Source organism: Triturus cristatus, chromosome 2_1, assembly GCF_964204655.1.
Source record: "Triturus cristatus chromosome 2_1, aTriCri1.1, whole genome shotgun sequence".
In the NCBI taxonomy this organism is placed as follows: Eukaryota; Metazoa; Chordata; class Amphibia; order Caudata; family Salamandridae; genus Triturus; species Triturus cristatus.
The window spans coordinates 981,754,482-981,772,742 of record NC_140581.1 but is presented as its reverse complement, the minus strand read 5'-3'; the positions used below and the strand labels follow the sequence as shown (position 1 = coordinate 981,772,742).

The following is an 18,261-nucleotide window of genomic DNA, read 5'->3' as shown; positions in this document are numbered from 1 at the left end:
TGTAGATGGGACTAACACCCATTCAGTCACCCCTCTTGCAAGGGTCAAATAATGTATCTAAACATCCCTCATATAAGGGTAATATGAATAGACTGGATGTATGTGGTGTGTTGTGTAATTGTGTTGCTGAGATGAATTATGTGGTTTGTTGAATTATGTGGAATGGACATGTGTGGTAAAGTAAAGAATGAAAGTTAATAACAAACATGGCAACCTGTAACTGTTTATGCAAATGTAGCTTAACTGATGGCGTAACGAGGCACAGCAGCAATGTTGAGATGTGCTTTTCCAAGGTATGCAATTCATTACAGGTGTACAAAAAAATGCTACAGTTGACATTTAGATAAATACGGGCTAAGGCAGCTGTTTTGGAGGGCCAAAACGTACTCTCAATATATTTTTTAATGAACATACAACTAAACGACTTTATTAAGAAAGAATGAACTTAAAAATTCATTTTTACACAGCTAGGTGCGTCGTCGTAAAACAGAAATTAAATAACGTCCTAAAACATACCCCAGGAATGAAAATAAAAGAAACATCCCATCTGCTGTGAAAGTGTAAATGCCACGACAAGCATGAAAGCCCAAAATAAATACAGAATACACGTGCCATGGAATACAAATGAAGTAAATCTACTGCTTAACCCCTTCCCTGCTCATGACGGAACCACTCCGTCATGAGCCACGGTTGCGCTGTGCTCATGACAGAGTGGTTCCGTCATGCTGCGGCCGTTGGCCGCCGCTCCGCCCACGCGGCGCTAATTCCCCGCCTGTGCGGGCGATTAGCGCAGTGGGCGGAGACATGACGGAACCACTCAGTCATGAGCACAGCTCAACCGTGGCTCGTGACGGAGCGGTTCCGTCACGAGCACAGCGCCACCGCGCTGCCCCCAAACCCCCCCAGCGCCGCGGCGGAATTCCTGCCGCGGCGAAGGGGTTAAAAAAACATGCCATGTATTTATAAATTAGAAAGCTAACAAGAAGTGTTTTTTCCGGACAACCCAAATTAAATGTAAAAAAATCTCAAGCCAATTCTGCCCATTTAAGCATCCATTTCCTGACGGGCACCCACTTTGACACACCAACAGTTTAATGTTAGTAGTTGGTTTTCACATAATGCTCCTGCCACATTGCACTGTATACAGTTGAGTGCAAGTCAGTGCAACTCAAATGAACCCAGGCAGAACAGGGAAATTTGAGTGTAGTAATGGACTCCAGACTGGTTGAGGTATTTCATGAAAAATTATTTTAAGTTTTTAAGTAGCCTGGAACAACCCCCACCAGGAGCAGCCAGCAGGCAGCTCAGCCCCATCATAACTGTGGCTTATCTTCAACCAGCACCCAACATTCCTAAGTGCATCACAGTGCAGAGGCATTCCACTAGAAGGGCATTAAGTGGGTAAAGGCAAACATAGGAATATGCAATAGGCAAGATACAACATACCGCCTTTTCTTATACAACAGAACAATAATAAAGAATTTTATTAAGCGCACAGCTACCCCCAACGGGGTGTCCCAGCGCTGAAGCAGCCGAGGGCAGAGCAAGTGAGCAGCAGGATAAACGGAGCAACTAAATAGCCAGGTTTTAAGAGACTTGCGGAACTCCAGATCTGACTTAATCAGGCGAAGCTCAAGAGGTAAATTATTCCAGTATTGAGTGGCACCCACCTCAAAATATTTACCTCCCATTCTGGCTTTTAAGAACCGGGGGATGACAAGATGTTTGTTATTTGATCGAGGAAGTCTGGCTTGATGGTAGGGGTGGAGTCTCTTCCTTAGATAAAGCAGCCCCTTACCTTTACTTGCCCGAAAAGCTAAGGTCAAAGCCTTAAATTTTATTCGCTTAGCAATGGGCAGCCAGTGAAGTTATCTTAAATAGGGGGCAATGTGGCGACGCAGTGGTGCCCTGCAGATAAGACGTGCTGCCGCATTTTGTATTGTCTGGAGTCTACAGATCAAGCTAAGTGAAAGACCCAGATATAGTCCATTAGCATAATCCAGATGGGAGGTTATCAGCGCATGAACCACTGTTTTACGGGTTGCATTGGGCAAATAATTGATGAATTTTCTAATGATTTTAATTTTACCAAAGCAGGCGGCCGAAACCGTTTGAACCTGTGTGTAGACAGGGACAGATGTTGGTCCCATCTAACGCCTAGATTCTTGATTGAATCCTTAGGTAGGGGAGCAGAGCCTAGTTCATCAGGCCACCACAGATTTGAAGAGAGGGAAGAAGGTCGATTAAAAAACAAGATCTGTCTTGTCCGCATTAAGTTTTAAAAAGTTATGATCCATACAGGCTGCAATATTTCTCAGGCACTCTTAGCGGATCAAAAGTGGAGGGGAGTACATTCCGAAAGGTGAATACCTGGGTATCATCCGCATAGGATTTAATTTTGATCCCAGTTTTTGCGATCAGTTCAGTCAGAGGGGTCAGATAAACATTAAAAAGGAGCGGGCTCAGGGCAGAGCCCGGAGGCATACCCCACTTAAGTGGTTTGATAGAGGAAATAAAAGGATGTGTCCGGACTGGTTTGCGGTCAGATAAAAAGGATGATATCCAGTTCAGCACTGTGCCCTGGATGCCAATATCCCCAAGTCGATTCAGGAGGATAGAGTGGGAGACTGTCAAATGCTGCAGATAAATCTAGCAGCACCAACATCGCCCTAGAGCCTCCATCGACCGCCCAGCGTATAGCATCAGCCATTTCGATCAGAGCCGTTTCCGGGCTATAGCCGGGACGGAAGCTGGATTGAGAGTCATGAAAAAGATCATTGGTCACGATAAAGCCAGCCAGTTGCTGATCGACCAGTTTCTCCAAAACCTTTCCAGGGGCAGGTAGCAGCGAAATAGGTCTATAGTTACTGGTGATTTCGGGATCTGCATTCACTTTTTTTAGGATGGGCAGGAGAAAAGCAGGTTTCCAGACTGCAGGGTACATACCCTGCCTAAGTGAAGAGTTCCAGATGGAATTCAGATGGGGGTCGAGGAGTTCTGCCAGGGCACTATATTGTTTAGCTGGCCAAGGACCACTTGGCGAGGCGGATTTGCATTTCTGCAGCTCAAGAAGAGAGACTTCGGTGGAAACATCAGCAAATTCCGATAGCACAATGTTGGAGATCAGCCTCGGATGGTCATCCACAGGGGCTGGGACATCTCCTGTGGCTCAGGGAAGGAGGCATAGATCAGTGAGATTTTTTCCTCGAAGAACTGAGAGAGTCTATTCCAAAGCTTCTGTGATGGGGGATGGGTGTGGGAGAGAGCTAAAGGATCAGTAAATGTTTTTACAAATTTTAAAGATTTCTCTCGAGGAGATTTTAGCACTATTAAATTTCGATTGGCGAGAAAATCTCTTGTGTCCAATGAGAAGTTTACGATATTCTTTGAGCGCCACACGATAGTCTGTCTTACTAGCCGCAGAGTAATTAAGTCTCCAGCTGCGCTCTAGTTTTTTTGCATTCAGATTTCTTAGTTCTGCGCTCCTCCGAAAACCAGGGAGCAGAGGGGAGAGATCTATGTGACTTTATAGCTTTCAAAGGGGCCAGGAAGTCAAGCGCATCAACTACCCACTTACTCAAGTTTAGGATGCTGTCCTCAAGGTCAGTGGAGAGGATGGGCTTAGAGTTCATAAGATGTTGAGTTAGATGATCCAGAGAAGCTCTCCTCCAGTTCCTACTATCCTCTTTAGGGATAGAGGTGACTACCAGTGCCAGTCATCTGAAATAAAAAATGGATCAGAAAAGGATCTGACCATGGTACAGGCAACTGAGAGTGAACAGTAATCTCAGGTAAGTTGGCAAAAATCAAGTCCAAAATATGGCCTGCCTTGTGGGTTGGATGGGATACATATTGAGAGAGATTACAACCAGCTAATGTGGAGATAAAATTGGAGCTATAAGGGCAGAGGAGATAAGCAACATGCAGGCTCAAATCCCCAAGCACCATAAATTTGGAGTAACGTATACTAGCCTGAGAGATATAATCAGCCAGGATAGGGATTTGGTTAAGACTAGAGTTAGGAGGTCTATACAACAGCATACCAGAGCAAGATGAGGATGCAGAGAGTCTAATGCAGAAAGATAGACCTTCAATGGGGTCTAACTGGTCAAGGTTAGAGGCTGCTAACTCCCATTTCGTTTTGTAGATAGCTACTCCAACACCCAGTTTCCCTTTTTTGTCTGTTGGCACAGACTATGCCGTAGTTTTCAGGAATAGCTAGAGTCAGCGTGGGATTGGTGTCATCCCGCAGCCATGTCGGTCAGAAATAAAAAGTCCCAATTATCATCATCGATGGACTGAAAGATATCCAGCGCATGCTTGGGCATGGATCTACAGTTTATCAGCCCGGCTTTTAATTTCACAATAGCAGGAGCTGAAGAGGAAAAGGGGGAACTAGTAGGATTGATAGCACATAACGAGAACCTACAGCTCAGGCATGTATTAACCTTTCAAGGATCCCGTAGTGTCAGGCAGGACGCGTGGGGGAAAGAAAGGGATCTAAAGGAGAGCAGCTCTGAGCTGCTGTATGTATACCTTCGATCGCTAATGGAAGGGACAGCATCTCTGGCCCTGGCCGCCGACTAGGCGGGTGCAGACGGGCTTGCCATAGGTGCGCCAGTGGCGCGCCCTCTGCGCGCGTCCGAGCAGCGCACATTTAAATACACCTGTGTGCCAAAAGACTAGAGCGCCGACTACCAAAATGGCGTCTCTAGCAGCACCACGGGTAACCAGGAAGTTGGCAGAACCCCCCTCGCAGCAACAGGCGACTTCAAGTGAATAAATGTGATGCCAAGTAAAACAGAGCATGTAATTCATAACATTTTTAAAATGCGGGTATGCAATCATAGGAAGTGTGCAAATAAGCGATTTTAGCAGCAGAAGACAGTATCACAGCGCGAGTAGAAAACCCCTAAGGCCAACAATGAACATAGGAGCATGGAAATGAAAAGTAAGAAAGCATACCGATTACCTGCTGTCACACCTACTGGCCAGACAGATGTGACAGAATAACTGCACAGCATGAGAGGTAGAAAATACAGAAAAGAAATGAACGAATAAAGATCAGACACACTCCCTCTCTGTAAACACAAGGCAACTCAAAGTGCATAAAGTAAAACAACAAGACTTGAGGAGTAAAACCGAAAGGTACGAACACATAAAAGGAACAGGAAGGTAGGAAGACTGGGAGGAAACCACCGAAAGATACGAACACCAAAAATAGATATTCTTCTTCCCTTCTCCATAAAACGAGAAAGAGAATAGAAAGATAAACCCAAGAACTGCTCCAGACACACCCACTAGCAGTAAACGTATGAAAGAAGACAGGTATTGAGTAAATAAAAAGAGTAAACAGAGAAGCAGAGTAAAAGGACAACAAAAGATCCTTCATACTACCCAGTAAAACAGCAGAAAAATAAAATGTAGACAACTATGCATATAGAGTATTACATTGAGGCAACCTCGTAAAAGGTCACACTGGAATATTAAGGAGGATAACCCCACATATTGTGAAGGTTATATAGAAGACACATTGAAAAATTGAGGGATAAACCCAAGAATAGCTCGATAAACACATCGAAGCGGCCTCATAAAAGGTCACAATGAAAAACTGAGCAGGATAACCCCACAACATAGTGAAGGTTATATAGAAGAAACCTTGAAAAATTGAGAGCAGAACCACCATATAAGACCACCTAAAAAGGTCAAACATTGAAAGAACACATTGAAATGTTAAGGCGGCAAAAAAAAAAAAATCCCAACCCCATAAGGGTCACATTGAAAAATCGAGTAATTGCACTGTTGAGTGACCATTTGAAACCGTGAGTACTGAGGTAAGTACAACACAATGTAATCCCAACAAGGGAATACTACTGGAATGCATGCAAATTGATAAGTGAATTGAGGTACGCATTCCGTACGAAGGAAAACTGCACGCATGCACATTGATACATGAGTAATTGAACACATGCAAGTACATAGATAATCGACAAATTGAAATAATTGAGTAATTGAAATCTTGAGAGCATGTAACTAGGGTCATCTATATACATACCCCATTAAACTTAATTGAAATACACAGATACCATACAGCGGACACTTGAGGACAATGTCATGTAATGGTTAACCTTGAATTACCATTTTAGAAAACCCAAATATGCACACATAATATAACAGGCTGAACTACCTTTTGGCATTGAAAGTTGGTTTGAAGAAGCATACGATCATGTGAGAGACAATACAAGAGAATACGAATCACCAGTGACCTAGACACACCTTACATGACCTTGAAAGAAACCCTCAGGCGTTGTAAAAGCATGTGCTTGAATTAGGGCTAGAAACGTGAGAAACAGCAAGCCAAGTAAGGACGTCATTGACAGTGCTAGAAACAGACTTAACTGGAAAACACATGAAATTGAATACTTGAGAGGGCGTAAACATATGCAAGTAACCAGGGATATGCAACCCCATAACCAGGGTCAAACAAATACCCCATTGAGATAAATTGAAATACCCATCACCGAATCTTTTGGACACTCGAGGAAGTAGAAACATGGTGTGGGATACATTAATAGTATTGTAGAGCTTGTCGAAATATGCATCACACAATTTAACCTGGATGACACTGACTCCATCGTAGGCAACAGAAATACGCACGGGTGTGCACTTTGAGTCATTGGAACACCTGAAATGAAGAAATGTTTCTATAATGTCCAAAGGGATCTGGCAGGCAAAACGCCACTCACCAACCGAACTTGAACTGGTGCCCACAGTCCACTATAGCCACCGTCATCGATGAGACCCCGAACACCTTGTAGAATCTAGAACGACGTCCCGTTGACCGGAACATGTTCTGCGTTCTAAGCGCCGCAGAGTGAGCATCCATGCAAGCGCATAGAACATGATTGGCAAAGTAGAGTGGTTGGCAAAAGGAAATGTGGACACCATGAAGAACTTCAAAATGGCGGCACGCTGTTTGCGTCCCGCCAGGTGGCTCACAGCACGTCCGTACACACAAACATCACCAGCAGACGCAGTCTAAGACCTGAGTATAGAGAAGAATCCAACAGAGGGGAACGTCAGAAGGGATCCAGAAAGGCTTCACTGGATACTGGCAGGCAGGGCTGCACGCGCAGCGGCTTAATTGAAGCATCTTTTGAAAACATGCACGAGGGAAGAAAGCGCAGAGAGCATGGCTCATGTTGAATATTGAAACAGGCGGTTGAACTGCCAGACGTGGAGAGTATGGCTGGGCTGAATAAAAAATAAAAAAAACAGACTCACCACTGAAGTCATTATCTGTAGATGTCTTGATTGAGAGACAGCTCTTCATGAAACGCCCACACAAAACCACCAACAAGATTGGCTGAAGTCTATTAGTGTAGTGTTGAGACACTGGAGAAACGCCACTCCATTGTTGAACACAAACTCTTGCCCACGCCACTCCAGCACTGCACATAAACTCCCGACCACACTTGTTCCCGGCAAAACAAGGCATGCAGAAAAGTAGAAGGAACTGGGAGGTAGCAGGAACTAGGAGGCAGCAGGGAGATGCAGGCAGGCAGCAGCAACTGGAAGGCAGAGGGAAACTGGAACTGGATTTGGTTGAAATTTATAAGTGCAGAGCTTGAATACCTTTGTTGTTGAGATTAAAGTAGTGTAGATATCCCTTGAAGTTGTTGAGAAAACACTGGAGTTGATGAAATATTGAAGAAGAATCTGGCATGCATAGGTTGGGGCGACCGGTGTGGAGGTCACTGGTGGGGCTTGGTGCCAGAGTCTTTGTTTAAGCTAGAAGATTGAAGCTTTTGGAATAGATTGATTTCTTGAGTTGAACATGTAGAGGGTAAGATCAAATCGTCGCCAATAAAATGTAGTAATGGACTCCAGACTGGCTGAGGTATTTCATGAAGATTTATTCTAAGTTGTTAAGTAGCCTGGAACAACCCCCACCAGGAGCAGCCAGCAGGCAGCTCAGCCCCATCATAACTGTGGCTTATCTTCAACCAGCACCCAACATTCTGTAGTGCATCACAGTGCAGAGGCATTCCACTAGAAGGGCATTAAGTGGGTAAAGGCAAACATAGGAATATGCAATAGGCAAGATACAACAGAGTGTTTAGTAGCCAGGTTCAAATGCTGCAGATCCTTGCCCAATACAGCCAAAAAAGTACATGGCACATGAGTAATGGGCAGGTTATACGCTCTAGTCAGCAACAGGCTCAGATGCCTTCATGATAACCCCCATAGCATACTGCTATTCCCCCCCCTCCATTACCCATCTCTTAAACAAAAATATACATACACTTTAAAATACATCTTGGTACATTAACTGAACTCAAAATTAAAGTATTGTAAACATACAAAGCAAAAGCAACGCAATGCCCGACTCAGTCTGGTCACAATGAACAGTTTCTATAAATACACAGATATGTAGTCATACAGTCTCAAGCTACAGCACAACAAACTTACCTATTCAAACTTGAACAGGCATTTGTTATCGCCTTCACACATTTGGTGCGCGCAGGCAAAGACCTCCCACAAAAACAAAGCACTGGCAATTGTATTGTATTCATTTTTCTATTTGAATATTTAGGTCATTCATATAGTGTCACTCTTCAACAGATGTTATCCACACTTTTTAGCAATTCAGGCATAACACGTCTTTGTCAAGAATCATCCAAGGTAGCATTAACAGAAGCAAACAAGGATCGGCATTCAGCTTGGTCCAAAGGAATTTAAAATATTGCAAATTGATTTATCATAAGAATTGGATTCACCATCACTCTAGGCTGGGGCAGTCTCAGCACCCACTCCGGCCTCACCAAGGTACTATTTAGCATACTGACTGAAGATGAATGGTAAAGTGAACCCATCACAATTTCAGCCTGACTTGCAGTTCGTACCCAGGTGTCTGCAGGTGGTGTTTAACCCCTTCGGTGCTCATGACGGAACGGTTCCGTCATGAGCCACGGTTGAGCTGTGCTCATGACGGAACCGTTCCGTCATGACCACGCCCGCGCAAGATTCCGTCAGCACAGCGGCGGAATTTGCGCAGCATGGAAGGGGTTAAACAACTGAGCTATTCAACTTATTAAAGCAAAGGTCATTATGCCGGTATTGCTAGAAAGTTCTTCAGAGAACAGCACAATCTTAAATAGTACTCTGCACACTGCTTCCAGCACATACTGGCAAGCGTGCATTATTACAGGTCTCTAAAACATGCAGGCAATCTACCAGATTCCAAAACACAATCTAGTAGCCCCTAGACTGGCAAAACTCAGGACGGCCTCTGAACAGTTACACAAACGAGTAAAGCCTTGAATGCTTACGGGTTGCTTCGGAACGGACTGCTTGTCTAGAGTTGACAAGTAGGACCAAAGTCCAGCGTTCTCGCAGTTGGTTACACCATGCAGTGGCACGCAGCTAGGTCTTGGGATGTGTCTGGGTGCCGGACTGCCCATTGCAGTAGGGTTCAGGAGACTGCTTGTGCAAGGGACTAAACTGAAACGAAAGTGCAGGGGGGGGAACGACGCAATGCATGCACAGTATCATGACAACATTCATGTCTCTGCAACCAAATTCGCAAAAAGCCCTCCACACACATGCTTCTAGCATAGAGGTCTGCTGAGAATCTAGCCGAGGTATCCTTCTCTCCAAGATAATTTGCCAGAGTCAGCCGATCAATCCTACCGGTCTTATTATAGACCTTTTGATAGAAAGCAGCAAATTGCTCAGCTATTAATTGTGGGCAAGTATAGCTACCCAGTCATCCCCCAAAATGCATATAGCACTGCATGACTTTTTATCAGCTATCTGATGTGCAAGGAGGCATCCCACTTTTTCACCATATTCATAATGGCACGTCTTATTCTTCTGATAGCTTGCAGCCGCCTTCTCAATTACCCACCCCCGGATTATACACCTTTCATTTAGCTGAAGATGTACAGCCTGCTCAAGAGGGTTGGGAGTAAAAATTGCCCGAGCATGTTGCACCTCTAAATCTAAGCATTCCTAAGTGTTACACCCCTGATCTACGCCTTCATGCAATCCCATACAATCGTGACAGAAGCAGTCCCCTCATTAATACATATGAATTCAGCCAATACACTTTAAATACAGATGAAATTCCAAATTGGCAAATAAATATCAGGGGAATGAGAATGGCAGACGAGCTCTCGACCCAACTTGAGGGATCTGCAGCGTCAATATTATGGCATTGTGATCAGATAAAATCTTGGGAAATGTCTCAATATTCGCCCATTCTAATATCTGCCCTCTTACCAATATCATGTTAATATGTGACTATTGCCTATGGGGAGATGAATAGTGGGTGTAGCCTGGCAATCGAGGACAAAATTTTCCATGCATCCTTGAGCCCATGTAGCCTCTTCAATTCCACAATCAAGGCCTGGGTTCTAGTCATCAGAATATTGGCTTGGCGATTATTAGAATCAATATTATACTCCATTACGGAATTAAAATCACCCATTATGATCAATTCCCTAGCCCAATCCAACAATTCAATACTCAACAAATGTTTTATATATCTGGTTCATCCAGGTGGGGACCATAAACACAAATAGTATATTTCTCAGTGTTAACAACTGAGCTATAGCCCACCTTCCCCTATCATCTGAGGCGGTTTGAATAGTTCGGACTGCTCAGCCCTTAGACTTCATTATAGCCACATTAAGTATAGACACTGTGCAGGGGTGTGAAATGTAATAAAATATCTACTTGTCCATGGGGCAAGTTGCATCATAAATCTACATGTCCTGTAACAAAAACCACTTGTCCTTGTGGTCCTAAGTAGTGTGGTGACAAATTATGGCAGCAATCTCATTATATAAGAGCTCTGATATAGCTTCTTATGCCAGGGCTCATACCATAGTAGTGTTTTAATACTGGCAATCCCTTTATGTTGCCACATTTCCGCAGATCTACATACTGGGGCTGAAGGTAGTGTGGTAAGCAATAGTTTTAGGGTTAGAATCCCTTTTGGAGTCTGTGCAAACCTACTAACGTGCATGTTTTAATGGTTTTCAAGAACTCTTTTCTAATCTTTTCCCATACTGAGAAATGTTGGAAATTTAGTCCTGACAATGGAAGATGTAAACTTTCTTCCAGAGTTGGGAAAAGTGGTTGGAGGGAAAGTGAACTTGCAAACACTCTGATTTTCGAAAGCTGTATAGCTGCACTTAATGCAAGGACATATACCATGGGTGCACTTTTGAGACCCTTTAATAATTGGGCTGGTAATTTGGTGTGGACCATGACCATTTGTGTTAATTAAAATTCTGTCTCTGCATCACCTGGATTCACTGTGACAGCATTCTGTTCCTTCACAAGGAGAATATCGGCATTCAAAGTAGTTTTGTTCAGTGCCAGTAAATAATGTGGCAGTGTGTGCTTTGAGACCAAAAGCAATTTTTGCTTTTGCCAATGTTGGTTATAATGGTGAGGGCTCGATAGGTCCCACACCAATAAGGTTTTACAAAAACCATGTCAAAACAAGTCACACATTAACAAAACTAAAAAGCTGACCGTCAATTTCAGGCCTACTGGCTTTGCCAATTCTTGTTTATTTGTGTTTCCCGTAATCTTACTGAAACTGCTTACACCGATTTTCCATTATGAATATTTTTGTGAAGTACAAGCATGCATCAACACAACTAAATGATGCTGCAAAGAAATGGTACCTGAAATTTTACAGTAGTTTAGCAAAAGGTTTTTCCTGCTTTAATTTTTTTGTGACCATTCTATTTTGAAAGCAAAGAATCATCAATCTTGCTTTCAAGCTACTGCAAATATTTACATCAAAACAGCCTTCTGGGAGCAATATACATAGCTTCATATTGCAAAGCTTTGAAAACATGTGTACACATTTTTATACTGGAACCACTGACACTTGTGCAGTCAGAGCTTACAACATTTGCTTATTGCGCTCACCCCAATAATAAAGTCTTTCAATTAATGAACCATAAATACAAGTTTGAACAGCATTAACATATGGACAAAAATATTACCTTAACTGCAGACAGTGCCCTTCCCTGATCCATAATGTGGTACTGCAAATTAGCAGCCAAAGGGTTTGTGCTGCAGGGTGTTGGGCCTACTTGCCCCAAGGACAAAACACATGAAAACATGTTGCCCTTGACCCCAAACAATATGTTCTGGGCGACGCTATAGGAATTCCACACCCCTCACACTGTCTGGGATGAGCAGATGATACTATCATACCACACTGTCTGGGATGAGCAGATGATACTATCATACCCCAATTGGTTCAATGCCTGCCGATCTTTATATGCCAAGTGAGTTTATTTCAATAGGGTCTCGCAGTTTATAAACTGCATTTTTTGGGCATAACTGCCTTTTGTGGGCTCAATAGCCAGGGATGGTTCATTTTTTACCCCCACTTCCGGTCTTATGTCGCATTCTTTATCCTTAATTTTAGATGATTCAGCCATGTGATCATTCAAGGCCATCAAATCCCCATATCTCTGCATCTGATCAGTGGTCCCACTATTGCTGCCGACCTAGCCAGAAGTAAATATATTATAAGAAGCAGGTTTCCAAGCCGTTACTGCCTACTTCAACTTGCTCAGCTATTTCAGATCTAACTAGGGATTGTAGTCCACCATTGTCATTTTCCACAGGGCCAATCCCTGCACTATCAGCAATGGACCCAGAAATGTGGTGTACAAGGTTCAGCAAGAGATAATGCCCCCCCCCCACCCGACCAGGAGAGTGCTGAAACACTGACATCTGTAGTCTTTCTTATAAATGAACATAAAAGCAACATCAGAACTCAGAACCTCAAATCCACAGTGGCAAGCCATTTCCTAGAAGCTGGACATCATATAAGCCAACTCAAATTCAACATTTTGGAAATCATTGTCAAAACGGAAGGCAGAGACAATCACAAAACTTTATTACAACGCGAAAATCACTGGATTCGCACACTTAATTCCATGAAACCAAATGGGATGAATGACCGGATGGAATTTACATGTTATCTCTGATTGTATTAACAGTAAATACGTGTATTAATGACTTTGTTTTAAACACACGGATGTTTTGCATTGCAGACTGTCAAATGTGTTTCATGTTGCACGCATAGTCTTTTCTCACTATCAGTTCTTAAACAACGAGTCCATTTCTATTTTCATGACACAACCTCTTACATTAACCCACGTTCGATTCAGTGTTTACACACTGGCGGAGGCACTCGGCATGGTCGTTCACCGCATGCGCTAGGAACCTTTTTGACACGAAAGTAAGTAACTTTAGAGAGCAAGCGTTCCTTTGTGTCACACGCGAAATAATGGGAGACATTGCATCCCGATTGTACCACTGCAATGGCGCACGCCCTCATAAGCACTAGGATCGTTCTCCGTTCTTTTAAACGCTCACTCACAACCATTTTTTAAACGCACGTACACAATTCCTTTTTCAGCATCTTCGCTGAGCACCATAGTCTTATCACCCTTGACCTAGCATTTAGATCATAACACGACACGGAACATAACTAACAGTCACTAAATATCGCTCCACCTTAATCACTACCGGGACGCGCAGGAAGACTAATCACAATTGACGCCAATGAATGTCTGTAATATTTTTCTTTAGTGATACAACGTAACATTGTACTACAAACGCCTCATACATTATCTACTTTTAGCTATTCCCCGGAAGAAGGCATCACGCCGAAATGCATTGGGAATTGTAAACTCATATTATACGATGCATCATCGAAATGACATGAATTTCGTGATTAAAGAAATATAAACCACAAAAGAAACCTTTGAAGAAACTATTGAATTCAATTGGGTAACAACAATTCAACATCGACACACCAGTGCCCAGGGGACACGCCCAATGTTTAAGGGTTTGCAACTAATTACATTGAATCCCCGCACTCCTTGTTCAGAGAAGTGACACCCTAGGAGCACGGACTTACCTCCACAGAAACCTGATAGAACATGGACACAAATACACAAGCAGTGCACGTACAATACCTATAGTACAGTCTTTCTTAAAACGTCACCGTGATTGCAGGAAACATCTTGCCCTAACTCCAAGATAGCACCAGTTGTCAAATCCATGAAAGGATCTATCAGTAATTCCCTTAGTCCTCTGAACCACGTGCAATAGCACTTCCACCATTGTAGAATCTGTTGCGTCCACTTTGCCCTTACTGCAAGCCTGCCGCGTTGCCAACCTTAAGCAGTTTAAGTATGGGCCATCCGACCCGGGAGCCGGATGCCAAAGCAGATGCTGCCTTGTGGGCCAGTTCCTCGCCTGTAGTTGCAGCCGTGGCAGTGCAGCCCCATGTCCTCTATTGCATTGGCTCCACACTGTGGTGCCATCACTGGTTTTCGATCACGCCTGGAAACAGCTGCTCTGCCAGCGAGCTGACAGCCCGCACCTGCAGACAGCCCCGCAGGATAACAGAGCTGCCACGGCATCAACACTGAGTCCTCAAGACGAAGCTGCCAACCCCACCGAAAGGATGTCGGGTCCAGGCGAATTTTGTCCGGAACTGCCTACGGGGCTGAAACCAACCCCGAATCAGGTAAGCAAAGTGGTATGGTGGGAGCGGTCCGAGAGAGTGCTCGTCGCAGTGGAATCAGCACGCCATCTTCCTTTCCCCCACTTCGTAGCAACCTTAACTGTGGTAGGGCCGATAAATTAAGCTTTAGAGTCAGATGAAAAACTGATCTGGGATCGCGGCTATAAACTGATCTGTGTGCACAAAAGGCAAACTTTACTACAGCAGTACTGGATGGGTCCCGGTACTTAATAGCGGCAAGAGAAACGGGGGGAGACTGCAGGTGATGACACGCTGGTGACGTAGGAGGTGGAGTGAAGTGCATGAGCAGATTTTTTTCACCTCTTAGAAATAGACACCTCGAAAGCAACGAGGCCAGCCCGTGAACTAACACATTCATGAGTTATTATGGGAACGTCCTCCCCATTATCCCACGGGGGTGGGCTGGGAAGGTGACTCAGTGAGAGAAACAGATAAAAGCCCACAAAATGCAGATTCTCTTAGAGACAGGATGTAGCATAACATCTAGAGCTGTTGATTTTAGAACTGGGAAACCGGGTACGGGCCTCAGCTTAAGCTCCCCGTGCCTTCAATAAAAGAAAGCTAGCAAACTTACCTTTAGGAGCAGCTAACAGAAAAAAATGTAAAACACATCGTGGCATAGGCGTACCCGCTGTCGCCACTACATTTACCACAGTCCTTTGGGGCAACTTGCTGGTGTGACGAGCAGTGTGCGACCAACTTTTGCACAATTTATTACGGCTCCCTTGAGCCAACGGGCTGACAAGCCTTGGATCTGCACCTGCGCGCCATGAGAGGTACTTGACCTATTTTTAATTACATTTTGGCAGTCCACACGGCACCCCTTTACACTGACCTGCTCCCTGCTGACGAGAGGCAACTACCTCGAAACACGTGTCCAGGGATGGCTAACGCAACACATACTGTTCTTTTTACACATCGTGGCATAGGTGTACCCGCCGTCGCCACTACATTTACCACAGTCCTTTGGGGCAACTTGCTGGAGTGACGAGCAGTGTGCGACCAACTTTTGCACAACAACATCTAGAGCTGTTGATTTTAGAACTGGGAAACCGGGTACAGGCCTCAGCTTAAGCTCCCCGTGCCTTCAATAAAAGAAAGCTAGCAAACTTACCTTTAGGAGCAGCTAACAGAAAAAAATGTAAAAGAAACATGAAGCACAGCGCCGAGCCTCACGGGCACCAAATCCATGCCATTTAAAGTATGTTTACACATGCATACACAACTACATTTTTGCAGACGACACAAACCAATGAGACTGAATTAAAATATTAGCATAGCGCGTCTAAAGTAAACAAGAGGACAGCGGCCATGAGGCAAGATCAAACACACAGCAAATGAAGCAGTGAATACGAAGTAAACAAAACATGAACACTTCTCACTACCAGGCAGGCCAACAAAAAAATTAGTACTTTCGAAGTTTCCTAAATAAACTGATGAGCAATCGCACATTTAACAGGGGCAGCCCTCATGGGCGGTTACAAAATTAGAAAAGGAGATACTGCTGAGCATATTAACCAAAGAAAAGCAGCCATTTAAGGAGCCAATTAGAAAGATGGGTGGTGCTTAAAGCCCATATTCTAGATACAGTATGTCCCGAAAAGACAGCGCATGCCCTGCCTAGGTGAGACTGAAAGATGCAGCACTCCCCACAACATGCCTGACAGCAGGGGTCTTAAAACTTAGAGAACCCCCCCCCCCCCCCCCCAGAAGGGACTCAAGTGATCCAAAAGAAGCATTATGCTGACCACAGTGCTTTGTTTTAAGTGCGAACTGAATGAGCAGGAGTAATCGCTCTGTTATGAGCCATCACTAACATCTTTTGTCATTGCTATCCTAGCTGGGAGTATGTCAAATAGGAAGGGGCTCCAAATATTCTCAAACCACCCCCACCCATTTCTAATAGTCACCCCATTTCTAATAGTCACACTGTGGATATTTTTACACGTTAGTAAGGCCTGCCTGACCAGAATAGTAGGTTTTAAAACGGTAACAGAATTTACATGCAATTTTGAAATATATTTTGCGTTTAAATAAATCAAAACCTACTAAAACATTGTCAACTTATAGAATAATTGTGAAGGGGGGCGGTTAATTTTATTTTTTCACTTAGGAGAGCGGCATTAAAAAGTTTGAATACCATCCTGTTACAGGATAGGAGCACATGGTTGCATAGTAAAGCAGCTTAGGAGACATGTGACGTGCAGGTTGTACAAAAATTTTCCATACTCGCAACAGAAAATTAATCTCGTGGCCTGTTGTATTGCATTTATTTTACTGACACTGGAAAAAAAAGCAATCTTAAGGTTAGAAGCAGATGGCTGGTAAAGTTTATCTTACCCGGTTTATAACCTGAAACACTGATTTTACTCACATACGTATGTGGCCATTTCATTAACCTTTCTGACCCGTAGACATATTTGAGCCTAATCTGCACATATTTGAGCTCATTTCAGCAGCATAGTCAACCTACGACGCAGTCTTAGGCTGCCAACATACAGCAACGCTAAGGAAGCAAGCAGTTGTAATTTAAATCACACAGGCTCGCACATGCAGGGAGTTGGGGTGAGATAGGCAGTTTTGAAGGCCTGTACCAACAGCTTTAAATTACATTTAAAAACAACACCGCATCAGGCGCATCCCTAAAAGAACGTCCGCCCCTTGATTTGAGAGCGGGGGTGCGGTTGTCTGTCCCCAACTGGGAGAGACCACCATGCATACCAACTGCAGTGGGAAGGAGCACTACAACCGGAAGTATAGAACATCTCTGAAGGACAGCGGTACTTAGATGAAGCAGCGTGTGGGGTACTGCGCCCGTGAGGGAGACGAGGCCCTACTCACAGAAAAATTCGGCCACGATCTGCGCGCTGCCCTTCAAAGTGATGCCCTCCTGGACTAATTGCTGGCGCGACATTTTTCAGATCTATTTCTGTACACAGAAAGAGATCGCGCCGTACTGTTCAAATAAAATCTCGCGCGAAATCCCGCCCCCTAAAACTGCTAAGCCACGTGACATTAGAAACAAAAACGGGACAGAATACGACTGTGCATCAAACTCTGCCATCATCGGAATATAAGAAAGATAAATGTGCATTTTCCGGTTTAGTTGCGCAGAGATAAGATGGGAGGTATTCTGCAGTTATTACGCGTTTATAAAACTAAAGGTTTTACTCAAAATAAATTCTTGCGTTCCGTAAACTGACTCATTTAAAAAAGGTCACATTTCTTAATATACATGAAACGTGGTTCTAAAATAAAAAGGATTTAATATCCTAAAGCTGCTACTACGCTAAAGCAGCATTTTCGGCCTTTGTTTGGTCATTGTTTGTGACAGACGCAATATTGCACACTCCAAAATGGCCACCATAGTCGAGCATCGATCTTGCATTAAATTATGCGTGTTTGGTGATATATTGTAGAATTAAAAGGCACAGACAGTCCGTTTTAACCTTTCATTTCGAGATGCTAAAGTCTGACTTTGTCTGTCAATTACTTTATAATTGTCAGGTTTTCTGTTTGTTTACCTGTGACAGTGCCTTGTTTTCAGCGTTAATGAGTGACATTTCAGCTGTTTAAGTGTGGTACTAGTGGATCCATGAAATTAGGTACATTTCATATTTCACCATATCTAGTGCAATAATATGGTCCAGAAAATGACACTG

The 18,261-nt window shown here is 43.8% G+C and overlaps 1 protein-coding gene across 1 annotated transcript in view; it reads right to left on the bottom strand.

The window, feature by feature from the left end:
- The window catches only part of MAD2L1 (mitotic arrest deficient 2 like 1), a 68,085-nt gene extending 50,494 nt beyond the window's left edge, over nt 1-17,591 (bottom strand). The window contains exon 1 of the mRNA XM_085634211.1: nt 17,441-17,591. Coding sequence (XP_085490337.1) covers nt 17,441-17,513 — 73 coding nt within the window. The 5' untranslated portion in view covers nt 17,514-17,591. The remainder of the gene's footprint in view (nt 1-17,440) is intronic.
- Between the last annotated feature and the right edge of the window lie 670 nt (nt 17,592-18,261).